This window comes from Anser anser (assembly GCF_964211835.1).
Source record: "Anser anser genome assembly, chromosome: 12".
Classification (NCBI taxonomy): domain Eukaryota; kingdom Metazoa; phylum Chordata; class Aves; order Anseriformes; family Anatidae; genus Anser; species Anser anser.
Window position 1 is genome coordinate 11,172,263 of NC_139733.1, and position 23,945 is coordinate 11,196,207.

The 23,945-nt window shown below is 51.6% G+C and overlaps 2 protein-coding genes across 4 annotated transcripts in view; one reads left to right on the top strand and one right to left on the bottom strand.

The window, feature by feature from the left end:
* TWF2 (twinfilin actin binding protein 2) overlaps positions 1 to 15,168 on the top strand; it is a 34,893-nt gene extending 19,725 nt beyond the window's left edge. For all 3 annotated transcript variants that reach the window (XM_083795322.1, XM_083795320.1, XM_083795321.1), the window contains 5 exons: positions 5,434 to 5,559; positions 5,644 to 5,794; positions 6,210 to 6,331; positions 7,040 to 11,283; positions 11,395 to 15,168. In XM_083795322.1, coding sequence (XP_083651448.1) covers positions 5,434 to 5,559; positions 5,644 to 5,794; positions 6,210 to 6,331; positions 7,040 to 7,207 — 567 coding nt within the window. In that variant the 3' untranslated portion in view covers positions 7,208 to 11,283; positions 11,395 to 15,168. The remainder of the gene's footprint in view (positions 1 to 5,433; positions 5,560 to 5,643; positions 5,795 to 6,209; positions 6,332 to 7,039; positions 11,284 to 11,394) is intronic.
* ALAS1 (5'-aminolevulinate synthase 1) lies at positions 14,775 to 22,054 on the bottom strand. The gene is made up of 10 exons (XM_083795296.1): positions 21,738 to 22,054; positions 20,904 to 21,110; positions 19,813 to 19,968; positions 19,509 to 19,731; positions 18,879 to 19,063; positions 18,082 to 18,261; positions 17,746 to 17,910; positions 16,380 to 16,648; positions 15,734 to 15,896; positions 14,775 to 15,167 (listed from the first exon to the last, which is right to left on the bottom strand). The coding sequence occupies exons 1-10, from the start codon at positions 21,934 to 21,936 to the stop codon at positions 15,007 to 15,009; spliced, it is 1,908 nt and encodes a 635-aa protein (XP_083651422.1). The 5' UTR covers positions 21,937 to 22,054; the 3' UTR covers positions 14,775 to 15,006.
* Positions 22,055 to 23,945: the final 1,891 nt, after the last annotated feature.

Below are 23,945 nucleotides of genomic sequence, written 5' to 3' on the forward strand. Positions count from 1 at the left end.
GCTCATCTTTTGGCTGCAGAGGTGTACCTGCCCATATTCTTCCTCTGGGGCTGTAAGTACGAGGGACGCTGCCCAAAGGGCAGAGGTCTTAACCTACATTTTTGTGTGTTTTTTTTTGTGCTGGAAGGAGGTGTGGAAGCGGCACAGGGCAGGGTGGGGGCCAGGCACATCTGTAACACCGCGTTGGTCTCCCAGCCAGCGCTGTGGGGCACCCGTGCCAACCTCTTCGTGGTGCTGTGGGAGCGCTGAGACCGTTCGTGGGGTGGGAAGGCCACATGGAAGCTGTGTTTTGGGGGAGCAGAATTTCATTTGGATGTCGTGGAAAGAGCATGCCTCTCTTCCTCCTGTGCTGGGCCTTTTGGAGCTTGCAGGTGGATCGGGACAGGCCTGGGAGACGCGGAGCCCAGCAGTCTGGTTGGGAGTGGCAAGGACAAGGTGGGAGGTTCCCACCTGCCCGAGCAGATCTGTGACCAGTGCCTCCCCCAGTGCAGTGCTGTTGCCAGTCCTCCCCTCCCCACTCATGCTTTCCCTTACAAACTGGGAAGGGCCTAACCAGGTTCTGGCCCTCTTTTTGCACCGAAGGGCAAGAACCGCATCCTTCTTTCTTGGGTGATGTCTAAAACCTCCTTTCCCTGTAAGCCTGGAGAACAGTGGGGTTCGTTGTCCTGTGGCGTGACAGCCACAGCTGCTGGTGTGGTGCTGTGGCAGACGAGATGAGCGGCTTTTGGGAGACCCCACCACATGGGGCTCGGTGGAGTTGTCCCAGCTCCCATCCTGGAGGGGATGGGCAGGATTTGCGCCGGAGGATCCAAGGTGCTTCCCATGTTTGAAGAAGAGAGAGGTGCTGGTGCCTTGAGATAGCGGCTCTGGACTCTGCTGTTTGTTTCGTGTCTCCTTTGGGCTTCTGCAGTCACACTTGTGCCAGCTTCCCAGCTTGCCGATATTGTAGGATTAAGTGCTTTTTCTTGGCTGTGTCTTGCAGGGTAAAGTGGCCCAGGTAAGTGTTGCTCACGGTGCCTTTTTTTTTTTTGTGATTGATCTGCTTTGCTCTGCTTCCCACCCTCATGATTGCAAGAAGTGGCTCCTGAGTGGATGAGCTGCTGAAGTTTTGCTTGGTTGGGTTTCATTTTAAAGGAACGCTGTCCCCTGTGTAAGCCTGTACCGCAGGGAGTGGGCATCTGCGTCTAGAAAGAGAGGGAAAATCAATATTTTGCCCGTGAATTTAAGGGTGCGAAGCACCTGGATGCTCAGGTTGCTGAAGAGTCCGTGTGTTGGTGCTGCCCCTGCTTGTCCCCTTGCCCCAGGCAGGAGTTCCTGGGAGCTACTGCTCCGTGGCCCGGTGCCACGCTCACTTCCCCAGGGTGGCAGAGAACTCACAACTCTGCAATAATTTCAATTTACAGCCAGTTCCTGGAGCAGGGCGATGCAGGGGAGGGGCTCTGCGAGCAGCTTTCAGCCTGCGGCGTCCCGTTCCGTGGTGCCCTGCGTGGGCACGTGCAGTGCTCCCGAAGCAGGGTGACAGCAGGCTGTCTCTGTGCAAAACCCCAATCCTGCTGCTGCACGAGGGCCCCTGGATGGGGGGCTGCGGCGACCACGTGTGCAGTGCGAGCGCCGTGCTGCTGGCTTGCATTTACTCTGCAGCACGACGGCGCTCCGGAGCCTGCTTTCCTCCCTTCCCTTGCTGTCCCCCCACCACCCAAACGTACCGTGGCGGGGGGACAGAGAGCTCTGTGCCCTCTGCAGCTGAAACACGGGCAGCTCCCTCATTTGGGAGGAGAAAACTACACCTGTGAGCGAACAGCCCAGACTGGCAGTGATCTGGAAGGCAGCAAGCTCTCTAGCCTCAGCAGTTCTGCGTTTCTGGCCATCTCACTGCTAGCGGTTCAGGACCCTGCACGTACCCCTGAGTCTGACAAATCGATCAGGGTTTTGGAAGTGACACAAGGGACACTGTTTCTTTAAAAGCCACCTGCTTGCAAGTGCTTTGCTGTGCATGTCATTCCCCCTTGCCTGGAGTTGCCGCTGTTGGTGCATCTTTCATCACTGGTCTCTAATCCTCCTGACGCGCGCCTGCCCGAGGTGCCGGCCACTTTTGCAGTTTTCACCCCAAAGGTGCCCGTGTTTCTGGGCTCCCTGCAGCTCTCTGGGATCCCGCAAACGGCAGTGGGAGGCAAAAGGCAGCAGCAAAGCAGGAGGGTGGAGGTGGCGGCTGCATGACAGCGGCTTCAGTGCCAGCTCAGCAGCCTGGTACGCCAGGAGAGGAAGGAATCGAACCGGAATGCACCTCTGCAAGTAGGGTTTGTCCCTCGCAGGAAGCTGCACAGCCTTCTGTAAAGCAAGATGCCCTGTGAGCTTTCACCTGCGATGCGGGCTGCTCCTGTGGTTTGAAAACTGCACAGAAAGAGGTGCTGTTGTGAAGCTATCCTCCTCCTCGGTCGCCGGGTGAAGTATGGCGGGAGGTCTCAGAAGTGTGCCGTTTGCTTTGGGTTTGTTTATTTTTAAACAGTCACAAAATGCATCCTTCCTGAGCGGGAAGCTGTCAGCAGCCTGTGGCTTTTGAATTGAGATTGAGGTATTTTAATACCCACACGTGGAAGTCTTTCTAGAGGCATGCAGAGGCTTCCAGGAGCCAGGTTTATCGAGTGCTGATGAGCACGCAGACAGCAGCCCTTGTTGGGGGCGAGGGCATGTGGCAGAGTTAACGTTTCTGGGACAACCCTCCGTCCCTTGGGGTTTTCTGACTTGAGCATGCTTAGTGTTGAAGCATTCACTCTTCAGTCCTGCTCCTCCTCCCAGCCTCGTTTAATTTCCAAGGCATTTATCAGGGAGAAACATGAAGGTCTGGAGGTGTTGGCAGTGGTAAATCCCATGTGCCATGCATCTCTGCAGGGTAGGACAGGGTGAGCCTGTGTGCTTGCCCTGCCTTTGGTCCCTTGCTGATGCCCGTGGTGTCCTCAGGGCTGGAGAAAGCAGAGCTCGGGGGCCAACCAGACCTCCTGCTTGCCCTCACCTCACCCTTGAATAATTATACCCCAAGAGCTGTGTGCTTACACCCAGGTACCGCCCTGCTTATCCTCTGAGGCGCTTAGCTTGGAAAGGAGCTTGGGCAATTTTTCTCCCAGACCTTTGGTGTGCTCCTATTCACTGGACTCTCACTCAGCACGCTGCGTGGGGGGCGACAGCCCCAGATCTGCTCCTGTAACTCCTTCGTCTCCACGTCCTGAGCTGGGACCACCTGGGGCCGCCCGGGCTGGGCAGGAGGTAGGGCAGGGGTGGAGATGTCCCTGCGGATGCTGGGTGCGAGTGGGCCTAGCAGCGAGGGCTGGGGACGCCGTGCTAGGGGATTCTCCCTTCCATCCCTCCCCGGTGCTGATGTCTGCTGTGTCGTTTTTGTCGCTCTCCATGCCCGCACCCAGGACCTGCCTTCCCTGGCTGCAAGCAGAGACATGGTAGGCCTCCACCCTCCCAGCATGTTCCTTTCCCCCTTCTCGTTTCGAACGAGACCCCTGGCCTGTCCCCGCGTGGGGTGCTGTTGACGGTGTCTCCTCTCCCCACGCTCGCAGGGCTCCTGCTCCCAGGACTCGAGCACGGAGGTGGTAGGCTGCTCTGCCTGCTCGCTGCCCGGCCGCCCCACGCCCGGCGCTGTTCTCCTGCATGCCCCGCTCCCTCTACCCTCTCCTCCCTCCGTCCCGGTGAGCCGAGCCCCTCGCTCGCTCCCATGGGATTGCCGCCAGGCTCCCAAAACCATCCCCAAGGGACCTGGTGACAAAGGTCTGTGTTGAACCGGGCTAGAAGCGGGGATCGTATCACTCTTGGTTTTTTTTTTTCTGATACTTCAAGACGGTGATGGGTGCCTACCTGGGTCGGGTGGGCTCAGCATGCACCCAAGCACCCGGCACCACCTTCCCAGAGCTCTGGTCCTGCCGGGGCTGCTGAGACAGCTTGGTGAGCAGCAACCCTGCAACGCTGGGGGAAGGAGCCAGTGTGGGGAGCCCTGCACCGACAAGTGCAGCTCTTGCACGTGCCCTGAGCACTGTCTGGTGCAAGCCAGACCTCAGGCACGAGCTGCTCACGTGCCAAACTTCCCTGGCTGTCTCCGAGCTGTACTTGAGACTCTTGCTGTCTTCTGAATTTGTCTTGGCATGTTTTGATATTTTTTTCTTCCTTATCTCCATCAAAAAAAAAAAAAAGCCTTTTTCCATCTTTGCACAAAATCCCCTGACCTGCTCCCAAATGAAACCAACCCCCACCCACTGCCGAGCGTCCGGGTCAGCGCTTGCCGGGCCACTCGCCTGTGGGGCAAGTTGCCCGCCTGGAGCTGTGCGGGCTGGGCGGGAAGAGCTCCTCTGCCGTCGGTGTGACTCCGTCTCCCTGTATTCTGTGGCAGATGGTAGGGGGCTGTTGCTGCTGCCCATCGCTGGTAGAGTACCCCGGCCCCGAGGAGGTACGCCGTGCCTGCCGCCTGTCTTGCTCCCCGCTCCCTCCCGCGGGACCGCATCGCCCGGCCGTGGCAGCTCTGTTCAGGGTGGAGGTGCCTGGGGTGATGCAACCGCTCCGCGTCTCTTCCTCTCTGCAGAGGGTTTGGCCTTCTGGAAAGGGGGTTCGCAAAGCAGGGCTGCAGCCTCTGCTCGTCAGGGTTTGGCGTGAAACCGGGACCTGTCTGAGCTGCGGGTTTCTAAATCCCCGCTCTGGTGGGAGCAGGGGGCACCCGCCTGCAACCATTAATCCCAGCGCGGGTAGCTCAGGACGCCCAAAGCCGAACGCTGTGATTTCAGGGCTCCCTGCCCTTCTCACGCGCACGTTGCAGCTGGAAAGGATGAGGTGAACGTGCCGTGGGGTTGGTTACGGCACCCCTCCCCGTCCCCTGCTGGGAATTCGCTGCACACAGCCTCGTGCTGGGAGCCCCCGGTGATGCTGGGGGCTGGTCGAGGTGCTCTTTGCTAGGAGTAATGGGGCAGGGGGAGAGGGCAGAGCTGGGGGTCTCCGGAGTGCGTGGGGCAGGCTCCAGGTGATTTCCACGCTCTGAGAAGCACCGCAGCCCTGAGGCTGGCTAACCACCTAAATGGTAGTGCTGCGTTCGCGGTGTGCTGGGTCCCAAGTGTCACCGCTGCCTGGGAGCTTTGCGTGGTCTCGTCTGCTCCCAGTCAAGCCGGTGTATTTTCAGGCAGCTCTGGGGCAGGCACCACAGGTTGGCAGGGCAGTCCTGCCCCCAGGATCCCTTCCGTGGGAGGGTAGGGATGCTCCCAGCCCCAGCGCGGGCAGGTTTTTGTTGTACTCTGTGCCTGCACCTCCATGGCCCCAGCAGAGGCAAGCACAGGGCCGCTGCTACACCGTGGGGCAGACGCAGATGTCTGGGCTCACCTGGCATGCACCAGTGGCCTGTGCCACCCAGCCCATCTCTGCCCTGACACGCAGGGTTGTTTCTGTCCCCAGGTGAAGACAGAGATCAGCGTGGAGAGCAAGCACCAGACCCTGCAGGGCCTGGCCTTCCCCCTGCAGCTGGACGCGCAGCAGGCTATCCAGGCACTAAAGCAGAAGAAAATCAACTACATCCAGCTGGTAAGTCCCTGCTGCATCTCCTCCTACCCACTCTGAGCACTCCTCGCCGCAGCATCTTGCTCCCCATCCCCTTTTATCAACCAGAAGCTGGATCTGGAGCGGGAGACCATTGACCTGGTGCACACAAGCCCCACAGAGATAGCTGACCTGCCCAAGCGGATCCCCCAGGACTCAGCTCGCTACCATTTCTTCCTGTACAAGCACTCACATGAGGGAGACTACCTGGAGTCTGTCGGTGAGTCACGGCTGCCCTGCTCCTCCTTCAGGCTGCACTGGTCCCTGCCCTGCCCGCGTCTCTGACGTGGGTGGTACGGGGGGATCTTGAGTGGGTTCGCACTTGCTGTCCCCCCATGATGGGTGTTAGCAAGCCTTTTGGGGCCTGGACAACGTGGTGAGCTCACGGTGCAGGAGTCTGAGCACAATGCATCAGGGAGATGCTGGAGAGGGTTTCTGCAGGTGGCGTGGCGCCTGTTGTGTTGCACAGTAAGCCAGGAAAGGTTTGGGGAGGGCTGACTGGGCAGGGCCTCTGGTCAGTGGGAGGGCTTGGCTTCTTTACCTGGGTGGTCTGGGACTCCGTGGGCTGGAAGATCTGGCTGCTCCTTGGCTGTGAGCCTGGGCAGCGCTGTGAGCCCCCCTCCTCTCTCTTGCAGTGTTTATCTACTCCATGCCTGGGTACAAGTGCAGCATCAAGGAACGCATGCTCTACTCCAGCTGCAAGAGCCGGTTGCTTGACACTGTGGAGCAAGAGTTTTGTCTGGAGATAGCAAAGAAGGTAAGTCCGAGCCACCCGGAGGTGACTGCGGAACCTGTGCAGGGCATGTGCAGGGGAACATGCTGCGGCCAAATCACAGGCATGTCCAGGTGGCAGCATTACCCGTGGCTTTGACTGGGGCCTCTTTCAAGTCTGGGAAGCCTCGAGTGTCGCTAGAGTTGTTTCAAAGTGGCCTGGACAAAGGGCTGGAGAAAAAGGGGAACAGTCCTGCGCTGACCTGTGCAACCCAGCCCCAAGAGGTGTCCCAGTATCTGTGGTCTGAGGCCCTTACCCAGTGGGAGAGGATGGATTTCCCTGGCCCAAGAGGTTTGGGAGAGTGAGATGACCCAAACACTTTCTCTCGCAGGGCCGTGGCGCTTCTCAGTGCAGGTGGAGGCCCCCTTCACTCCTGCCCTTTGTGCCCAGACCTATCAACGAACTCAGAGAGGATTTTGTGTGGCCCTGAGGGGAGCAGCCTTTTGGTGCCCTCAAGGCAGGGGATGAGAGGAGAGGGTGATGGAGCACTGGAACGGGCTGCCCAGGGTGGTGGTGGAGTCCCCATCCCAGGAGGTATTCAAGAGACATGTGGGCATGGCACCAGGGGACTTCAAGGGACTTGGTAGCTCAGCCAGTGGCTGGACCTGGTGACCTTCAAGGCCTTTTCCAGCCTGGGTAACTGAGATGGTGGGGAGAGCTCGGGAGCCACTAACGCTCTGTTGCCGTGTGCAGATTGAGATCGATGATGGAGCTGAGCTGACGGCCGAGTTCCTCTATGACGAGGTGCACCCCAAGCAGCACGCCTTCAAGCAGGCCTTCGCCAAGCCCAAGGGGCCCGTGGGGAAACGGGGACAGAAGCGGCTGATCAAAGGCCCGGGAGAGAATGGCGAAGACAGTTAGATCTGGATGGGGCAGGACCGGGCAGTGAACGGACAGCATCCCTATGGCATTTCCCGGCTTCCACCTCTCCGCTTCCAGGCCTTTCTGCTGACCTGGAGATCTTTCCCTCCATCTCAGCCTTCCCCCTCATCCCCTTTTTCCTTTCTCATTCCTTTTCGAGCATCAGGACGGGCTGTTTCACTCACGGGTAGAGTGGTGGGGAGGGGGCAGGTTCTAGGTGTTTGTGTTGCTTTCCCCCTGTCCTTGCACAAGCCTTGGGGCAGCTGGAGGAGGATAGGAGCAGCAGGGACCACGTCCCCAGCCTGCTCTGGTCCCACCTGGGATCACAGCTGCTGCTCTTGCTTTCCCCTGGTTTACCTGCACCAAGTGAAGGACTCACTCACCTGCAAGCTGCTCTATGCAAAGGAAGGAGATGACATCTGGCATTGACTTGATAGCTGAAAACATGAAATGCTTCTTTCCCTGCTCCCCCTTCCTACAGACTTTGCTCACCACATCTGTGCGCGCAGTCCTGCTATGCAAGTCCTGCGGTAATCCAGGCCCTGCCAGGCTGCAGCCAAGCCCCCATGCCTCCAGGGTGGGCATTGCTGCTGTGGCCTCAGCGTCTGGCAGGAGAGTTTGTCTCTTATGAGAGCCAGCCTGTATTTTATCGGAATTTGAAGTTCAGGCAGTGCAGATGTCTCTTCCCTTCCCCTCTCCTTCCCTGATGTCATACGGAGCAGCCCTTGTGGCCAGAGCACTGGAAACCAAGCAGCAGCTTTTGTTTTCCAGCTGCCCTGCTCTTGATGCTGCTTGTGGCTGCCTTGGGGGCTCCCGCAAAGGAAGCTGCCCCACTCAGCCCCCCTGTGCTGCTCTTGAGCCCTGCTCCAGTGCCTCCCATGCCGGGGTGGCTGTGAAGCCCCTCAGGTCTGAGCTTGGTCCTCGGTGCTGGCAGGACAGAGAGAGGCAGATTTTAAAGCCTGTTTTTCACAGCCATGCATGCAGATGGTGGGCAGGGGAGGAGGAAGGACAGCACCCGGCTCTTCTTCCCCCTCTGATCGCTCTCTTTAGGTGGAAAAGGGTAAGGTGGAAGGTCTTCCGTGAGACTTGAGGTCAGCTTGACCCTGGAACAGGGTTACTCTGCCTTTTGGCAGTTTGGATCCCTTTTTGACCTCACCCAACTACATTCTTTTCCCTTGGAGGGAGCTGTTACAGCCCGGACTCAGCCCTGACCCCGCTGCCCAGGCTGGGTTAAGGATGGGGGCCGGCACTGGTTCCATGGCATCCCTGCAACCTGCACCGTCTCCTTGTTCTTCAGCCTCCCCCGTTTGCTTCATCCGCCTCCCTGTGTTTTACTGGCATGGGGGGGGGGGTCTTGGTGTTTGTGGTGTGATCGCAAGCCAGCAGCAGGGGCTGGGGCTGGCCTGACTCTGCCCTGATCCTCAGTTTTGTCATTCCTGGGAGAAACTTCTGGTCCTGGCACCTGTGGGATGGAGGGGATGGACGGACAATTGCAAGGAAACAGGGTGGGAGATGGGATAAAGCCCTGAGCCTGTCTTAAAAATTCTGTGGGCTACCCCAAATCCTGGTGTGGGGAAGGCTGGCAGCCCTGGCATGTCCCTCAGCAGCTCTGCCCAGCCTGCGGGCTGTCCCCTCTCCCGTTCAGGGCTGGGTTAGGGCACGGTGCACGTCCCTGGCCACCAAGGGCCGAGGTTGGTGCTGCAGCTTTGGCTTCATGAGGGGATTTTGTAGGGGGAGCGTGCCTTGCTGCTGGGTACTAGTGAGGTCTCAAGAGCTGCCTGCCTTCCCCCCCTGCACTCTCCAGGCACTGGAAACACCGGGGCTGTGCCCCCCGCCCTTCCCTGCTCGCCGGTGAATGTGCCGACATTGCCTTGACCATGTTGGGGTGCTGGCTGCAGGAGCCAGGGTGCCCTGGCAAGGTGGGGTGTGAAGGCTGGGGGGAGCAGAGCATACTGTACTGAACGCTGTATTTTCTAAAGAATAAAGTATTTTTAAAACAGTCTGCTGCCCTGCCACTCTTTGGGGGCTGCCGGAGTCCCCAGATTTGCCCTTATATCAGGAAATGAAGCTCCTCTGATGGCTCCGGCTCGGCGGTCTCGTCCCCTTGGTCCTCTCCTGTCCCTCTGCAGAGGGAATTGCTCAGGTGCTGCCAGCCCTGAGCGAGCAACCGTCACCCCCTGCACTCCCCTGCAGCCGCCTGTGGTGCTCAGCCCTGCTTTCCCTCGCTCTGCTTCATGGGTGCAACCATCCCTAAGGGGCTTTTATGCTGTAAGCTGGGGCAGGGGCAGTCCTTTTGCACCCAGCAACATTTTAATGCTGGATCAGGCCAGGGGATGCTGAGCCGAGATCGGTTGGGAAGACGGTCTGCCTGCATCCTGGGCCAGGTCCTCACCCCCAGCCCCGGTCAGAACTGTGCACTTTTTCCTTTTCATATAGTCTGCAGTTCTCATTTTCATATGTAGTAAGCTGTCCTCTTGACTTCCCGGTGCATTTCTGGGTAATCCAAATAATGACAGTGTGTCTCCAGTCGGTTGGCTCTGCTCTGGGTGCTTGCTGCATCCTGTGCCCTGGTCATGAATCCTGCGCCCAGAGCAGGTTTGCCACCCTGGTGTATGGCGGGGAGGAGGGCTGGCAGGATTCAAGAGCATCAGAAACTCACCCTCTGCCAGTTTGGGTTGAAACAGGGTGCTGAAGAGTTACGGGGGCAGGAGAGGAGTTGGATAAAGAGCAGGCAGAGCACCAATTATTGCATGTGATCAGTTTTGTTTGGAAACCGGGTTAAAAAGCCAGTCCCAGCTCCACACACAGCAATTCCCTGGCTCAGCTCAAGCACCCGCAAACCGGACTGCTGCCCCTCTGCACCCAGCTGGGGTGTACTGTGCCACCGCCTCACCCTGCTCCGGCTCTCATAGAAACTCAGAATGGCTCAGGTTGGAAGGGACCTTAAAGATCACCCAGTTCCAACCCCCCCCGCCATGGGCAGGGACACCACCCACTAGATCAGGTTGCTCAAAGCCCCATCCAACCTGGCCTTGAACACCTCCAGGGATGGGGCATCCACAACCTGTCTGGGCAGCCTGTGCCAGTGCCTCACCACCCTCTTGAGTGAAGAATTTCCTCCTAACCTCTAACCTAAATCTCCCCTCTTTCAGTTTAAAACCATTCCCCCTTGTCCTATCATTATCTACATGAGTAAAGAGTCTCTCTCCATCCTTTTTATAAGAACCCTTTAAGTACTGAAAGGTTGCAGTGAGATCACCCCAGAGCCTTCTCTTCTGCAGGCTGAACATCCCCAGCTCTCTCAGCCTTTCTTCATAGGAGAGCTGATCCAGCCTTCTGAGCATCTTCATGGCCCTCCTCTGGACCCACTCTAACAGGTCCATATCCTTCTTGCCTTCTTGTGCTGGGGGCCCCAGACCTGGATGCCGCACTCCAGGTGGGGCCTCATGAGGGCAGAGCAGAGGGGGACAATCACCTCCCTCCCCTGCTGGCCACTGCTTTTGACACAGCCCAGGACACGGTTGGATTTCTGGGCTGCAAGCGCGCACTGCTGGCTCATGTCGAGCTTCTCATCCACCAGAGCCCCCAAGTCCTTCTCTGCAGGGCTGCTCTCAATGAGCTCTTCTCCCAGTCTGTCCTCCTGTCTGGGATTGCCCCAGCCCAGGTTCAGCACCTTACACTTGGACTTGTTGAACCTCAGTAGGTTCTCACAGGCCCACTTCTCCAGCTTGTCCAGGTCCCTTTGGATGGCATCCCTTCCTTCTGGCGTATCAGCTGTACCTCTCAGCTTGGTGTCATCTGCAAACTTGCTGAGGGTGCACTCAATCCCACTGTCTATATCATTGATGAAGATATTAAACAGCACTGGACCCAGGACCGACCCCTTACCGACATGTAGCTGAGAGCTGCCCATGTGAATACAGGCGACGTGGGCTGGTCAGGCCCTCAGGAGCACCCGCTCAGATCTTTGTGGGCCCGTCTGTGCCGGGAGAGAAGACTTCTTCACCACCTTGTTCACCACAGCAAGAGATGTGCCCCAAAATATGTGTCTGCAGGGCAGCAGAGATATGACAGAGGTGTGGATCTGGCAGCATTAATAATGCTATTATTTATTATTATTATTATTATTATTATTATTATTATTATTATTATTAATTATTATTATTATTATTATTATTCCTTTCTAGGATGCCTCGATGCCCAGGCAAGGGCTGCTCCTGCTCAGGTGGCCCCCAAGCAGCATCCAGCAGCACAAATGACCACCAGCAGTGACACAAGGACAATGGCATGGCCGGAAATCCCTGTGGGGACTCTGCCCCGTGGTGCTTGTGTCTCGTGACAGCAGCTCAGGACCAGCTGCGCTGACCAGGCAGGCTTGTGGCTTGCCTTGGAGGGGGCTGTGGCATTAGGTCTGCACCGAGTATCTCCTCCTCCCCACCAGAGGGACTACCTCCAGGCCTAGAAGGCCATCACATCATTGGGTGGAGGCGGCAGAGGATGTCAGGGCCTGCTGGCCTGACCACAGCCCCAGTGGTGGGTGCTTTTGTTTGCGTTCAGGATGCTTTTACTGCATTGCACTGCCTGGAGTTTCTCTGTTACGTAAATAGGTTGAGAAATAGAGGATATGAGATTAAGGCTATGCAACACTCAGCTGGATGAATTATTTGCCCCTATGGGTTCCCAGACAAATCTTAACAGTCTGTACAGCTGCGTTCTTGCTTGCTTACTCTGTCAGTGCTATGGACTATTTGTCCCCAACTTTAAACATCTTTTACCAGTTATTTTCCAGAAGCCAAACTAGTGCTTATGTAACCATCAGTAGTTATGCAACCCACCATTCAAGCTTTGTTTGCTGGGAAACAATATGTGTTTGTTTATTCATTCTTTGTCCTTTTCAATGGAGGAAATATATCCTGTGTGCCATTGGCTCTGTCACTTTTCGCAGTTGTGACGAACATCTCTGCCAGTCTCTTACTGCGCTCTGCTTCTACCTTCACACCCTTGCTTACCAGCACTGGAAGATAAGTTATCACATGGGATGTGAATGGGTGCAGAGGGACGGACTACCACGTGGTGATGCTCATTGTGCTCCTGCCACTGCAAACAATGCTAGTTTTGAACCTTGGGATTCTGCTCTCACCTGCAACTAATTTGGAATTGTGTTTGAGATTTCTGATAGCTGGAGCCCTCTCTGTCTTATTTCTTCTCCCCTGCACCATGAAGGAGTGTGGAGAACCTGCTATGAGAACTAGAAGAAAAAAAAATCGGCTCTATTAGCTGGTATACAAAATGTGTTGGTCCAAGTTTGAATGCTATCAGTGAAGAAACTAGAAATGCAAGTAACCTTATACTTTTGGCTTGTGGCTATAGATTAGTTAACATGTCCCCATCCACATATGGATTGCTTACACTCCAAACGTCATCAAAGGTGCATTATGGCATTAGGACACTCATCAAGCAAAGGATGATGAGGATCTTGAAGGACCTGCAGCTTTATAGCTATGTCTCAAGTTACTAATACAACTTAGTATCTAATGAGAAGAGATGTGCAATGGAGCTGCACATTCACGAAGCCTTAGCCACAAGCTGCTTGTTGCAATGCAAGGAAACCAGGGTGGGGCACTACATTTTCCTTCAAGTAGCTCTGGAACATGCCTTAGTAAGATCAGGTTAATGTCACAGCAAGTGAAAGCTAATCCCTTGGGAGTAGCAAAGAAACTGCTTGCATACACCATAATCTGGGGGTGGGTTTTAGCAAGCTACTTTATCAACTGCCTTGTTTAGCAATAGACCTAAATTGCCGTATTAATCCTAGTGCCTGAGGTCAGGTAGTTCCTGCCCTTCTGTGCGACACTGTGCCAGGCGGAGGCAGTAGGCACTTGCCTGGCTTGCAAGTGACTTTTTAAATGGAACTCATTGACTTAGGAAGCTGAGTCTTTTGAAAGGAATTCTTTCAGGAAAAACAGTGTCCTTCAGTACATACTGAAAGTACTGGTGATTGCCAATGGGTGGAGGTGATGTCTGCAGATTGACTACAGTCTAACTCCCAAAAGTGGCTTTGTAATATTACAGTAATATTACTGCAATATTGACAGCAATAATAACAGCAACAGCCAGTGCCAGGGGGACTTGTTACCTCCTGAAAGCAAGAGTTGTGCAGTAACTTGTGAAAACGTGCCTGTAGCAGTTAAAGGACACACCACTGCATGAAAAAAGTAGTGTTGTGCTCTGCTCTAGACTTCATGACAATAGTGTCCTCTCAATACATATATTCACCCATATTGCTACATACATACTTGGAACTACTTCTCCCTGATTAAAGTATGCACTTGCTATTCATGAAAGCATTACGTAGGCCTGTTGCCTAATTGACATGCAAATTGTCAGAGGTTGCAAAAGCTGCATTGATATTCTATTACAAGCTACTTCTCTCAAAGACCTGAATTATTAGGAAGTGCTCACTGATAAGCAGATTTTCCACTGAAGGTTAGCGTGGAGCGCACATGAAAGAACACGCAACTGGAGTGAACTTGGGCAACCACAAGCAACCTTGCACCTCCCATCCATATCATGGTATATAGGCCCTCCCTTCCTAGGGCATTACACCCTGACTTTTTTTTAAAGAAAAAAAGAACTGTGTCAAGCAGTCACAAAATACCACTTATTAAATCCCATTGGCAATTTTCCTCTTGAAACAACAGAATGCTTCTCAGGTACAAAAAAGGACTCTGCTGAGCACTCAGGTGGGAGCACCTGTGTGAGACTATCCTGCACACAGCTAACCAAGAGTAAAGCAGCAGAGGGCTGCTAGCAGAACCCCTTCTAAGTGCTCTCCTGCTCATACTGCAGCGTATCTTAAGTAAGAATATACTAAGTTTCTGTGCATACATCAACACATCTGCTAGCTTTAAAGTTCTGACTACAGCTCAGGGGCAACCTCTAGAGACTTGGCTTACTGCAAAACCTAAGCACCTAAAACCTAAACTGCATTAGTTCTTGGGCTATCAACACCTGACAGCTGATTTCTGCTTGCTGACTGTAGCTGCCTTGGCGAACACTAGACCTGCTTCCCTGCCCACATGGCACAGGCTGTTCAGCTCCCTCAGGGCCCTGGGGGAGTAGCACCCATGTGGTGCCAGAACTGTTGTGAATGTTGCACCCTTCTGTAGCTCATGAGTGGTTAAGAACATCCCATCTCAGCTTCTGTATAGCACTATCCTAACCTTTGTTTGTACTGATACGGGTTAGCACCTCCCAACATGTAAGATGCCCTGGGACTGACTAAAAAAATAACAGCCCAGGGATAAGGCATAATGCTTTACACCCACTCCCAGATAGAATTAGGATGTACATGGAGTGTACCACAGGGCTAGATGCCCACAAAATCCATGTGAAAGAATGGAGAAGCAGAGGGGAGCCTAGACATAGTCTCAACAAATTTAAGGTATAAGTTCCTGAGGAGCTTTAAGTACCTGTAAGCCTTCTTTTAATAGATAAACTCATACCTCACACTACACAAGGAAGTGCTACTGAAAGTTCTGGTTTACACTCATTGAGAAGGCAGTACTTCAGATGAAGGTCAGTGTAGATCACTTTATTCCAGGGATGTCCTTTTAACCACTGACAATTCACCTTATGGAAGCTGAATATGAAAAATAAAAATACAACTAAACAGTGGCTCTAGAAATTTATTTTCAGAGCTTAGTGCTTTAACTATGATTAAAATGCTTATAAGCAATTTAAAAATGCTACTGACTGGGTACTAGAACTAGATGAGAGTAAGATTAACACCATTACTTTCATGCACTGACAGATACTAGTTTGCTCATTCCACTGAAGTAAGATCTTTCCCGTTCACTCATCACTTCAAAATGTAGGGGTCTTCTACAGAAGTTACATTCAGCTGATGAGTGTGGTTTCAGCTCCAGACCAACATCCTTCCATGTAGCCAGCAGTTTTTCTGTTATAAACAGAAAAGTTCAAGTCATATAACATCAAATCACTTTAGAGAAGCAGCACAACAGAAGCATCAGCATACCTATTCTCCTAGCAAAGGAAGCTATAGGAATTGTCTGACACAACGTGACTGGACTGCAGTAAAGCCTTCACCTTAAAAAGGTATGCTCACACTACCTCTTCTGACAGGATACAAGAGTAACTGCTTCCCCCATAAAGATCAGTGTTTAAGACAGATTAAAAGCTCAGCTGAGCACAGCAGATTTCTATGGACACCCCTCCCCCTCCTAACAAGTAAAGATTGGTTTGGACAATGCAAACAGATCCCCAGAAATGGCTGGGATGGAACCAGCTGTATGTAGGACTGCACTGGGCTTGCACACTATTCTAGGTCACAGCATGCTGGCTTTCACAGGTCATGCTCAAAGCCAGTTAAGTACAGAAGTGTGCTATGTATGCTGCAGCAGTGGAAAGACATTGTCCAGCTAATACAATTTAAATTTGAACTATTTCCTAGTCTTTAATATTGAGAGCGCATAGACAGCCCAGAGTTTCCACTGCACCACTCACCAAGAAAATAACTCATCATCTGAGGGGTATGGTGAGGTGTAGGGGCAATACGTAGCAGCTCTTCTCCACGGGGGACTGTGGGGTAGTTGATTGCTTGGACATAGATGCTGTGTTGGCTCATTAGCCTGTCACAGATCTCTGTATTTTTAGCAGCATCTGCAACCTGAAATTCAAAATCATAAAGTTTTAAGATTAACAAAAACATGTAAGGTAGCAGAGTTGTCAGCCCAACTTTGCCAGCCACATGAGTCAAGCACGACTAGGCTTCCTTGTGCCCACTAAACAGAACATGCATCAGACAGACTAAAAGCTTTTACTCTAGTGCCCTCCAGGCCTAAGCAGGTAACTGTTAATACCTGAACTCTTCTTTTTACTGGCTTATTACCACTATCTTTGATTTCTCTATACTGTTAGATGGTGGGTTTTGTACACTACCATTGTGCTTTACAACATTTTTATCAGGCAGAAGTCTGCTTAATCACAGCCTTATTCAGACAAGGAAGGTAAGCCAGACTCCTAGCACATCACTGCTGAACACTATGGCAGGTTTGAACTTTGTGAATGTTTATTAATACCTGGAAACAATGTGATCATAGCCATGAAAACAGGCACCGTGGTCCTGTGTCAGAGATATCCTAGTACTCACCCTTACTGGAATGATGTGACTTGGGCAGTGCACCACAGGAAGCCCTGCATCCATCAGCATTTGTCTCATAAGCTTCACATTGCGTTGGTGCTGGCGCCTCAGCACTTGCCCCTCTGCACTCTTCAGAGTTCGGACAGATTCTAGGGCACCAGCTAAGAGCATGGGTGGCAGGGATGTTGTGAAGATAAAGCCAGCAGCATATGAACGAACAGTGTCTATCAGGGAACTTGTACTGGAGATGTATCCTCCTACACAACCAAATGCTTTGCCTAAGAAAATAGAAAAGTAAAATCATCCCAACTTATTCCTTCCACCCATTAGAACAGCTTGAAGTATTACAGCCTTACTTCATTTTCACTTATAAGGATTGAGTTATTTTGACAACATTAAGTACACAGCAGGCAACAGTTCCAGCCCCCCCCCAATCTTGTATTTACTCAGCACATGTTGCAGCTTTGTTTTTAAAACCTGTCCCAGTAACAATTGGGACAGTTATTACACAGCAAGCACAGCTCAAGATCATCTCAAACATTCAAATTCTGATTTTGGGAAAGAACTTTTAAGTACAATCATCAAGCACAGACTTCTGTAGTGACCCTAGAAGATCAACACTAAGTCTCTCAACAGATTTAAAGTAATCTGTTCCAGAGATGCTAGAAATAGTCTACACTCCTAAGGAGCACACGTTGTTACTGTGGTGAATACAAGTCCCTCTTTTCCAAACAAGGGGGGAATGCTCAGGTACCAGAACAGAGCAACAAATAAAAACATGGTGTCTGGTGAGGAATTCTATTTGTATTAGGCTGTAACAAGTCAGTAAGAGTTTGAGACATTAGCTTTCCTGGTAAGTTGTATGTTTGGGAAGCTGTTTAGAAAAACCTTTCCAATTTGCAGCAGTAAACTTACACCCAAGCCTGCATTCTACTTTGATAATAGCAGTTGCTTCCGTTCTTGCCAAGTCTTTTTATGTAACTCCCCATCTCAGGTTTCTGGATTAGGAGCACTCCATTTCATATAAAAGAACCAAGTACTACTAAGTATAGAGTACTACCTTACTATCCTTCTCACCTGAATTTCCTCAGGACTTGTACAATATGCTACAAAAAGGATTTTTTTTTGCTAGCTTGTTAAAGCAATAATGCTGCCTTTGCTGATTAGTAAGGCAAGGTAAGTAGCTTAAATACTTTCCAAAATGCAGTACATACTTAAATCCTTTGGGCTTTCTGAAAAACACTACCCCCCCATAAATCCTTAGCAAGTTCATTTCAATAGACTGATTTTGAGCTAACCCACTTAATTTGGCTGCTCAGAAGCTTTACTGCCTTAGAATACATAAGCTGCTGTGAAACCACCAGGCCACGCATACCAAGCGTTCCAGAGATGATGTCCATCTTGTGCATGATTCCATCCCGGTCTCCGATACCGCCACCTCGAGCTCCATACAGCCCCACAGCATGCACTTCGTCCACAAAAGTGATTGCTCCGTGTTCGTGGGCCACATCACACAGCTCTTCCAGAGGGCAGACAGCACCTACAGACCAAAGCACCAGTAGGCAGCTTAGGATTCCCTGTATTCAACTTGGATAAACATTGCGCTAAAATGCTGTAAGGGTTTAGATAACAAATCTACTTTTAGACCCAAAACACAGATGATTTGAGCGCTGACTGCACTGGAAGGAGAGAGGAGTTTATGCCACCTTACCATCCATTGAGTGCACAGTTTCAAATGCAACAATTTTAGGGGTAGATGGATCAGACTTCTTCAATAGTTCTCGAAGATGACTGACATCATTATGGCGAAATATGTGTTTCGGTACCCTGCTGTTCCGAATCCCCTGGATCATGGAGGCATGGTTTCCAGAATCAGAGTAGATCTCACAGCCTGAGGGAACAACCCAGTTACAAGTCAAGTACAGAAAGCACTGGCTAATTCCCAGCATCATTTCACACACGGTTAAGCGCTCAAGCAGCAAGAGAAAGTTCTAGAAAGTTCTCTTGGCCAGAGGAAAAAGTTAAAAATCATAAGGCAAAAATAATATTTAAGGCTTACTTTGTGTCTAAACCAATAGAAATTTGAGCCTACAGAAGTGCAGAAGGGTTCTTCCAAGTCCTTAACACTTTATGTAACAACTTCTGGAGTTAAAGCAAACCTGTCCTGAACTACATCAGAGAGAGACAAGTTCACACCCTCAGGTGTAAGGTTACTACATCCCTGCTGCCTCATTTTCAGGTAGAATTTAAGTGAAAGTAAGAGACCCAGTGCTTTTGCTCAATTCCTTCTGCAGTTCATAGCAGCCTATTCAGTCTCAGTAGGCTACAACTATGACTCGCACGATCTGCACACAATTTATAGCATTTAAACAAAATATACTCTTCTGGTTGAGTAGGATGAATCCCCCCCACACACACACTTTGGGTGGCCATTTGCAAAACATACTCCCAACTGCTCAGTGCAAGTTTGTTTTTGTGGTAAATACAAGATGCACTTTGAGATCTCACCTGGCAGCATTTTAGCTAGAGTGAAGAGGGTGGAATCATTGGCTACAAAACAGGAGGAGAACAGCAGTGCTGCATCTTTTCCATGAAGATCAGCTAGTTCTTTCTCCAAATCAACATGAAATTTGCTTGTTCCCGAAATATTTCTTGTGCCTCCTGCTCCAGCACCATGCTGTTTCAGAGTATCCCTACAAAGGTCCCAGAGAAAGACAGTGTTACTGAGCACCACAGGATCATTGCTCAAGACATTCTAGTACCTAATCAATATTGTCTTAAAGTGGAACTAGCTGTCAAAAGCTGCTGTTAGTTTTAAGGTCTTGAGCAAACAGCACAACTCAGGGGTTCAATAAGCTAAGGAATCAGTACAGCTACAATGTACCATCCAGTTTGTCCAGTAGTATTTAGAAGTTTGAGGAAAAAAATCAAGTGAGGTCATGGACTGGCAAGTAAATACTATTTGGTTCTACAGCAGTAGAAATTTATCTACTCTAACTCAAGAGGAACTTGATTATAACAACACTAGAAGCAGGTTACGTAGCATAGCGCAGAGGTCAGTTCTTCAGACGTCTTCCTACAAAAGCTTCTGCAGAGCACCCTAGGCTTGTGAATGACCCTTAATACGGCACTACTCACATAACTGCTCCACACACACGGGGATGACGACTCATGCCCAGATAATCGTTGCTGCACCAGACGGACACCTCCTTCTTGGTGATCAGAGAATCAGAGTAGTCATCTGCCATGGGAAAGATCTGTGCCTTTCGGTTCACTGTTTTGAATACTCGATAGGTATGATCTTTCTTCTTTTCATCTATCTTTCTCTCAAAGAACTGATCATACTGGAAGGTGGATACGGCTGAAATGAGACAGACTTCAGCACACAGGAAAAAAAATCACAAGGGATCAGGTCTGTGAGGGTTTTGCTATATTATCTTACATTTTGGCAAGTTATCCTGAAGCAGATGAGACACACTCTCAGGTCTTTGCTTCAGCATAATATCGTTAAACCTCTTGAGCAAGCCACTCTGCTCTTCTCCCTCTGTCTCAGTGTTCCTCACTGTGGAAGTAGTTGTTACATCGGCAAATTCTTTACCTACAGACGTCAATGAATTATGTCAAGCTAATCAGTTTCAAATAGAGGTTTCTGAGTTGAGTTCAACACTGCAACACTTTAAGTAGCTTAACTCTTCATTCTTTAGAAAGCACATACCTGAATCTAAAGACTCCTGCTGGGATCAGCTACTGCATCTGCTTCTAACTTTGCATTGTATGAGACAAAAGGAAAATCTTTCTAATCAATGACAACATTTGATGTAGTTACCTTATAACACAATTGATTCAGCATGACTCAAAAACCCACCCTATAGAGCTACAGCACTCATCTGAAAATCAGTACATCGGTAACTGAAGGCAGAATTAAGGTTGGCAGCTTTCTTTCCATTCTAGTACTTTGTTCTGCTAAGAAATAAAAAGAAGACAGGCTTCCTCTCTGAGACAGACAGCAAGGTTTTACAAATATTGGTGAAAAGTTCCTTCCTTTGAAGGACAGCCCTTCTACATCAGACTGCAAGCCAGCCTGTAACACCCAGTAGTTCCATACACCAAAAACCAGTTAGTTGCTTGCTTGCTTTCCAGCTTGGATTCATTCTGCTATTTGTGTAATACCCCGACAGTGTTTCTTCCGTCTCTGGATATACCACCCTGATTTATACCAGCACCCTGGTAAGGCTCTCTTCAATCCCAAGCACCTGCTTTGGGTGCACAAACAGCTTGATTCACACGTTTAGAACCAAGGCATCAAAATATGGTCTAAAGAATTCCTGCATCAAGATTACTGAGGGCAATCACCGCACAACTCTGCAGGTATGCCATTAACACGTGCATTCCTCAACAAGTTTTTACTGCAATTTACCATAACCCTACCCACACAGGGTAAGCAGCAACTGTCAGACTTGGCACACAACAGAGGAAAGTCGAGCACCAAAGGTTCTAGGAAGGAGCCAACACTTTGGCACACACAATACATACCTTTCCTGTCCGCCTGCATTTCCTTCACATCCTCTTGAAGTTCAATGCTGGCTTTGCAGAATACATTGCTGTTCTTGTGGCTCATCTGAGCTGCCAGGAACGGGCATTTCATAGCAGAGCTATGGCCAGCAGCAGCAGGCGGGTGGCCAGCAGGTGGCTGGGATCCATCTGTACTCTGCTGGGCCACATCTTTGGCATTTTTGCCCTCTGAGGAAGGCACAGAAATGAAAGCACTTCAGTTTCATCATCTTAATAGTGACTTGAGCTTTCCTATCCACTATTCTAGCAAATAATTTAGCACAAGCCACTAAGAATTATTTAACCGAGTGCTCACATCTTATTTATACAAGTATGAACACCCAACGGGCACCTGATTTAAGATCCCTGATGCAGCAAAGTACCCTTCTCAGGATAAAAACCTCTCCTTCATCCCAAAAGAGCAGATTTTTATTTCGAAGGCTTCAGTTGTTTCCTGCCACCCCTTCACTGCCTCAGCTCTTTGTCCTTAGTGCCAGGGCAGGAGCGCCCCAAGGGGCGGTACCAAGTCCAACGACAAGCCGCTCGGGCATGAGGGAGGCCGACGGCCTCGCCGTCACCACGCCAGAGCTGCCCGTCCCTGATCTCCGAGACGGGCTGACAGCACCCGCGTTTAATCACCGCGGGCGCCCGGGGCATTAAGCAACCCTTATCGAGAAAGCCGGCCCTTCCAGAAGCTTCTCCCGCGACGTGCCACAGCTGCCGTTCAAGGGCAGCTCGGCCTCTCCGCGGCCGCAGGGCCCGATCGCGGCCCCCGGAGGGGCCGCCTGCCCCTGGCGCGGGGGGGCTCCTACTCACCCGGCTGGGCCGCGGGGGTCTCCCCCGCCTGCTGCCCGCGGGCGGCGGAGCCGGCTAGGCCTCGGGCGGCGGCCGGGGGTGCCGCCTCCATCATCTTGGGGCAGTGCTGGGCGTAGAGCAGCAGCGAGGGCCCGGCCTTCTGCAGGAAGGCCTGCGAGACGCGGGCCAGGAACGGGCAGCGCCGCACCACCGCCTCCATCGCCTCAGCTTCCTCGTCGCCTCAGCTGGCAGCCCGGAAGTGACGCCCCGGCCGCACACCCGGCACACCGCCCGCTCGCGGGCACAGCCGCTGCCCCTTATATAGCCCCGCCCGGCGCCGCGCAGGCGCGCTGCGGCCAACCCGCCGCCAAGCCCCTAAGGGCGCAGGCGCGGGAGCGCGTGGGGCGGGGCGTCCTGAGGGGTGGGGGCGGGGCCTGAGGGAGCTCGGCGGGGCGGGACCGTGAGGGGGCCGTGAGTGGGCAGCGACAGCGCTTCACAGAATTCTAGAACCCCAGAATCACAGAATCATCTAGGTTGGAACAGACCTCCAAGACCACCGAGTCCAGCCTCTGACCTAACACTAACAAGTCCTCCACTGAACCGTATCACTGAGCTCTACATCTAAACGTCTCTTAAAGACCTCCAGGGATGGTGACTGAACCACGGCCCTGGGCAGCCCATTCCAGTGCCTCACAACCCTTTCCGTAAAGAAGAAAGCCCAGCTTCTGGGCTTGTGCCTGGTGCTCGGGCGCCCTTGGCGGAAACCCAGCGCCTCCGGTGTCCCCTGGCGCCTGTCCCCCCTGCCCCGCAGAGCCCTCGAGCAGCCGGGGGTCTCACCGGTGGCGGCAGGACCCCGGCCCTCGCCGTTCCGCTGGCGGAGGTGCTCAGGCTGCCTCGTTTTTGAGGCGCGGTGCCAACGGTCAGGGTTTGGAGGTTAATAATACCCTCGTGAAAATGGCAGCGGCAAAGCGAAGTAGAATCTTGCATCCTCTGGTTTGCAGTGAACGGTGAAGTTTCTCTCTTTTTTTTTTAGAATATTTACAAGCGGGTAGTGATAAAAGGACCTCCCCTGATAAATCTGGCTATCCAAGCTGCCATAGTGCTAATTCCCGTAAGGGATATGCTAACTTCTGAAGTGTGGAAGGAACAGAGAAGGAAGATGATGCATTTCCCTCTCCCCCATCTTGCGAAATAATGATTTTACAGAAGACAGGATTCGGGCAGAGTGCTGCCAGGCCCAGCCTCACATACCTCTTACCCAGGAAGGAGCCGGCCCTAGGGCCCTTTGAGGTAATGTACTTTTTGTAACAGGTACAGAGGTTTGAGGAGGGCTTCTAAAGCTCACTTTTACTTGACAAGTATCTCACAAGTCACATAGCTGCTAGAAGGCACTCATAGTACGGTGATGGGGGAAATACAAAACTGACATAGAACTCGCTGTTGAACTGACGTTTGGGTACAAAAGGCACACAGGAAGCACTGGTCAGTATTTACATGCCGCAGATCAAGCTTTAGACAGCTCCTGTGTAGGAAGGCAGGGGGAAGATTAGCAGGATATTTGCCTGGCCCTCCTCCCTTTGTTACTGACTTGCTTGGAGGGTGCTGGTCACAATATGTAAACATGATCTAAGGAAGTAGATCCAGAGGAAGGCAAGCTTCACAAATGCTGTTCAATAACAGGCTTGCTGTCAACTTCAGCACGTTGCTAAACTCTGGAAAGAGGACAGAATTCTGCCCTCTTCATGCAGCCCTAAGGAAGTAGAAGACTTTACAAGGCAGAGGCATGGGATTTGGGCTTTAATAGGGCTGAATGATTTTTTAAGCACAGTTTGCTTGTTGCTTATTAGGAATCTATGGCATTGTTTAATAAGTCTTGATGAAGACTTAAGAAGTCAAGAAGTCTTGATCTTAACTCATTATTCCAACAACATAATGCAGAAGTCACTATTAAGCAATAAGCTTTCTTTCATCAGTGACCATCATTAAACTAAAATAAATAAATAAATAAATAAAACATAAAACAGTTTTATTTTGCTCTGTAAATAAATGATTGAACTAAAGCTATGGCATTTGACCTCAGCCTGTATAGTGGTTGTGTTAACAGGAGTCTTGGTCACCTGGTAACACAAGGAATAGGCTTCAATTTATTAGTCTAGCTTGCTCATGGAGAGTGCTCTCTTTTTGTCACTGGCTTTCAGTTAGTGTTACATGCCTTAGCTATTTGCATTT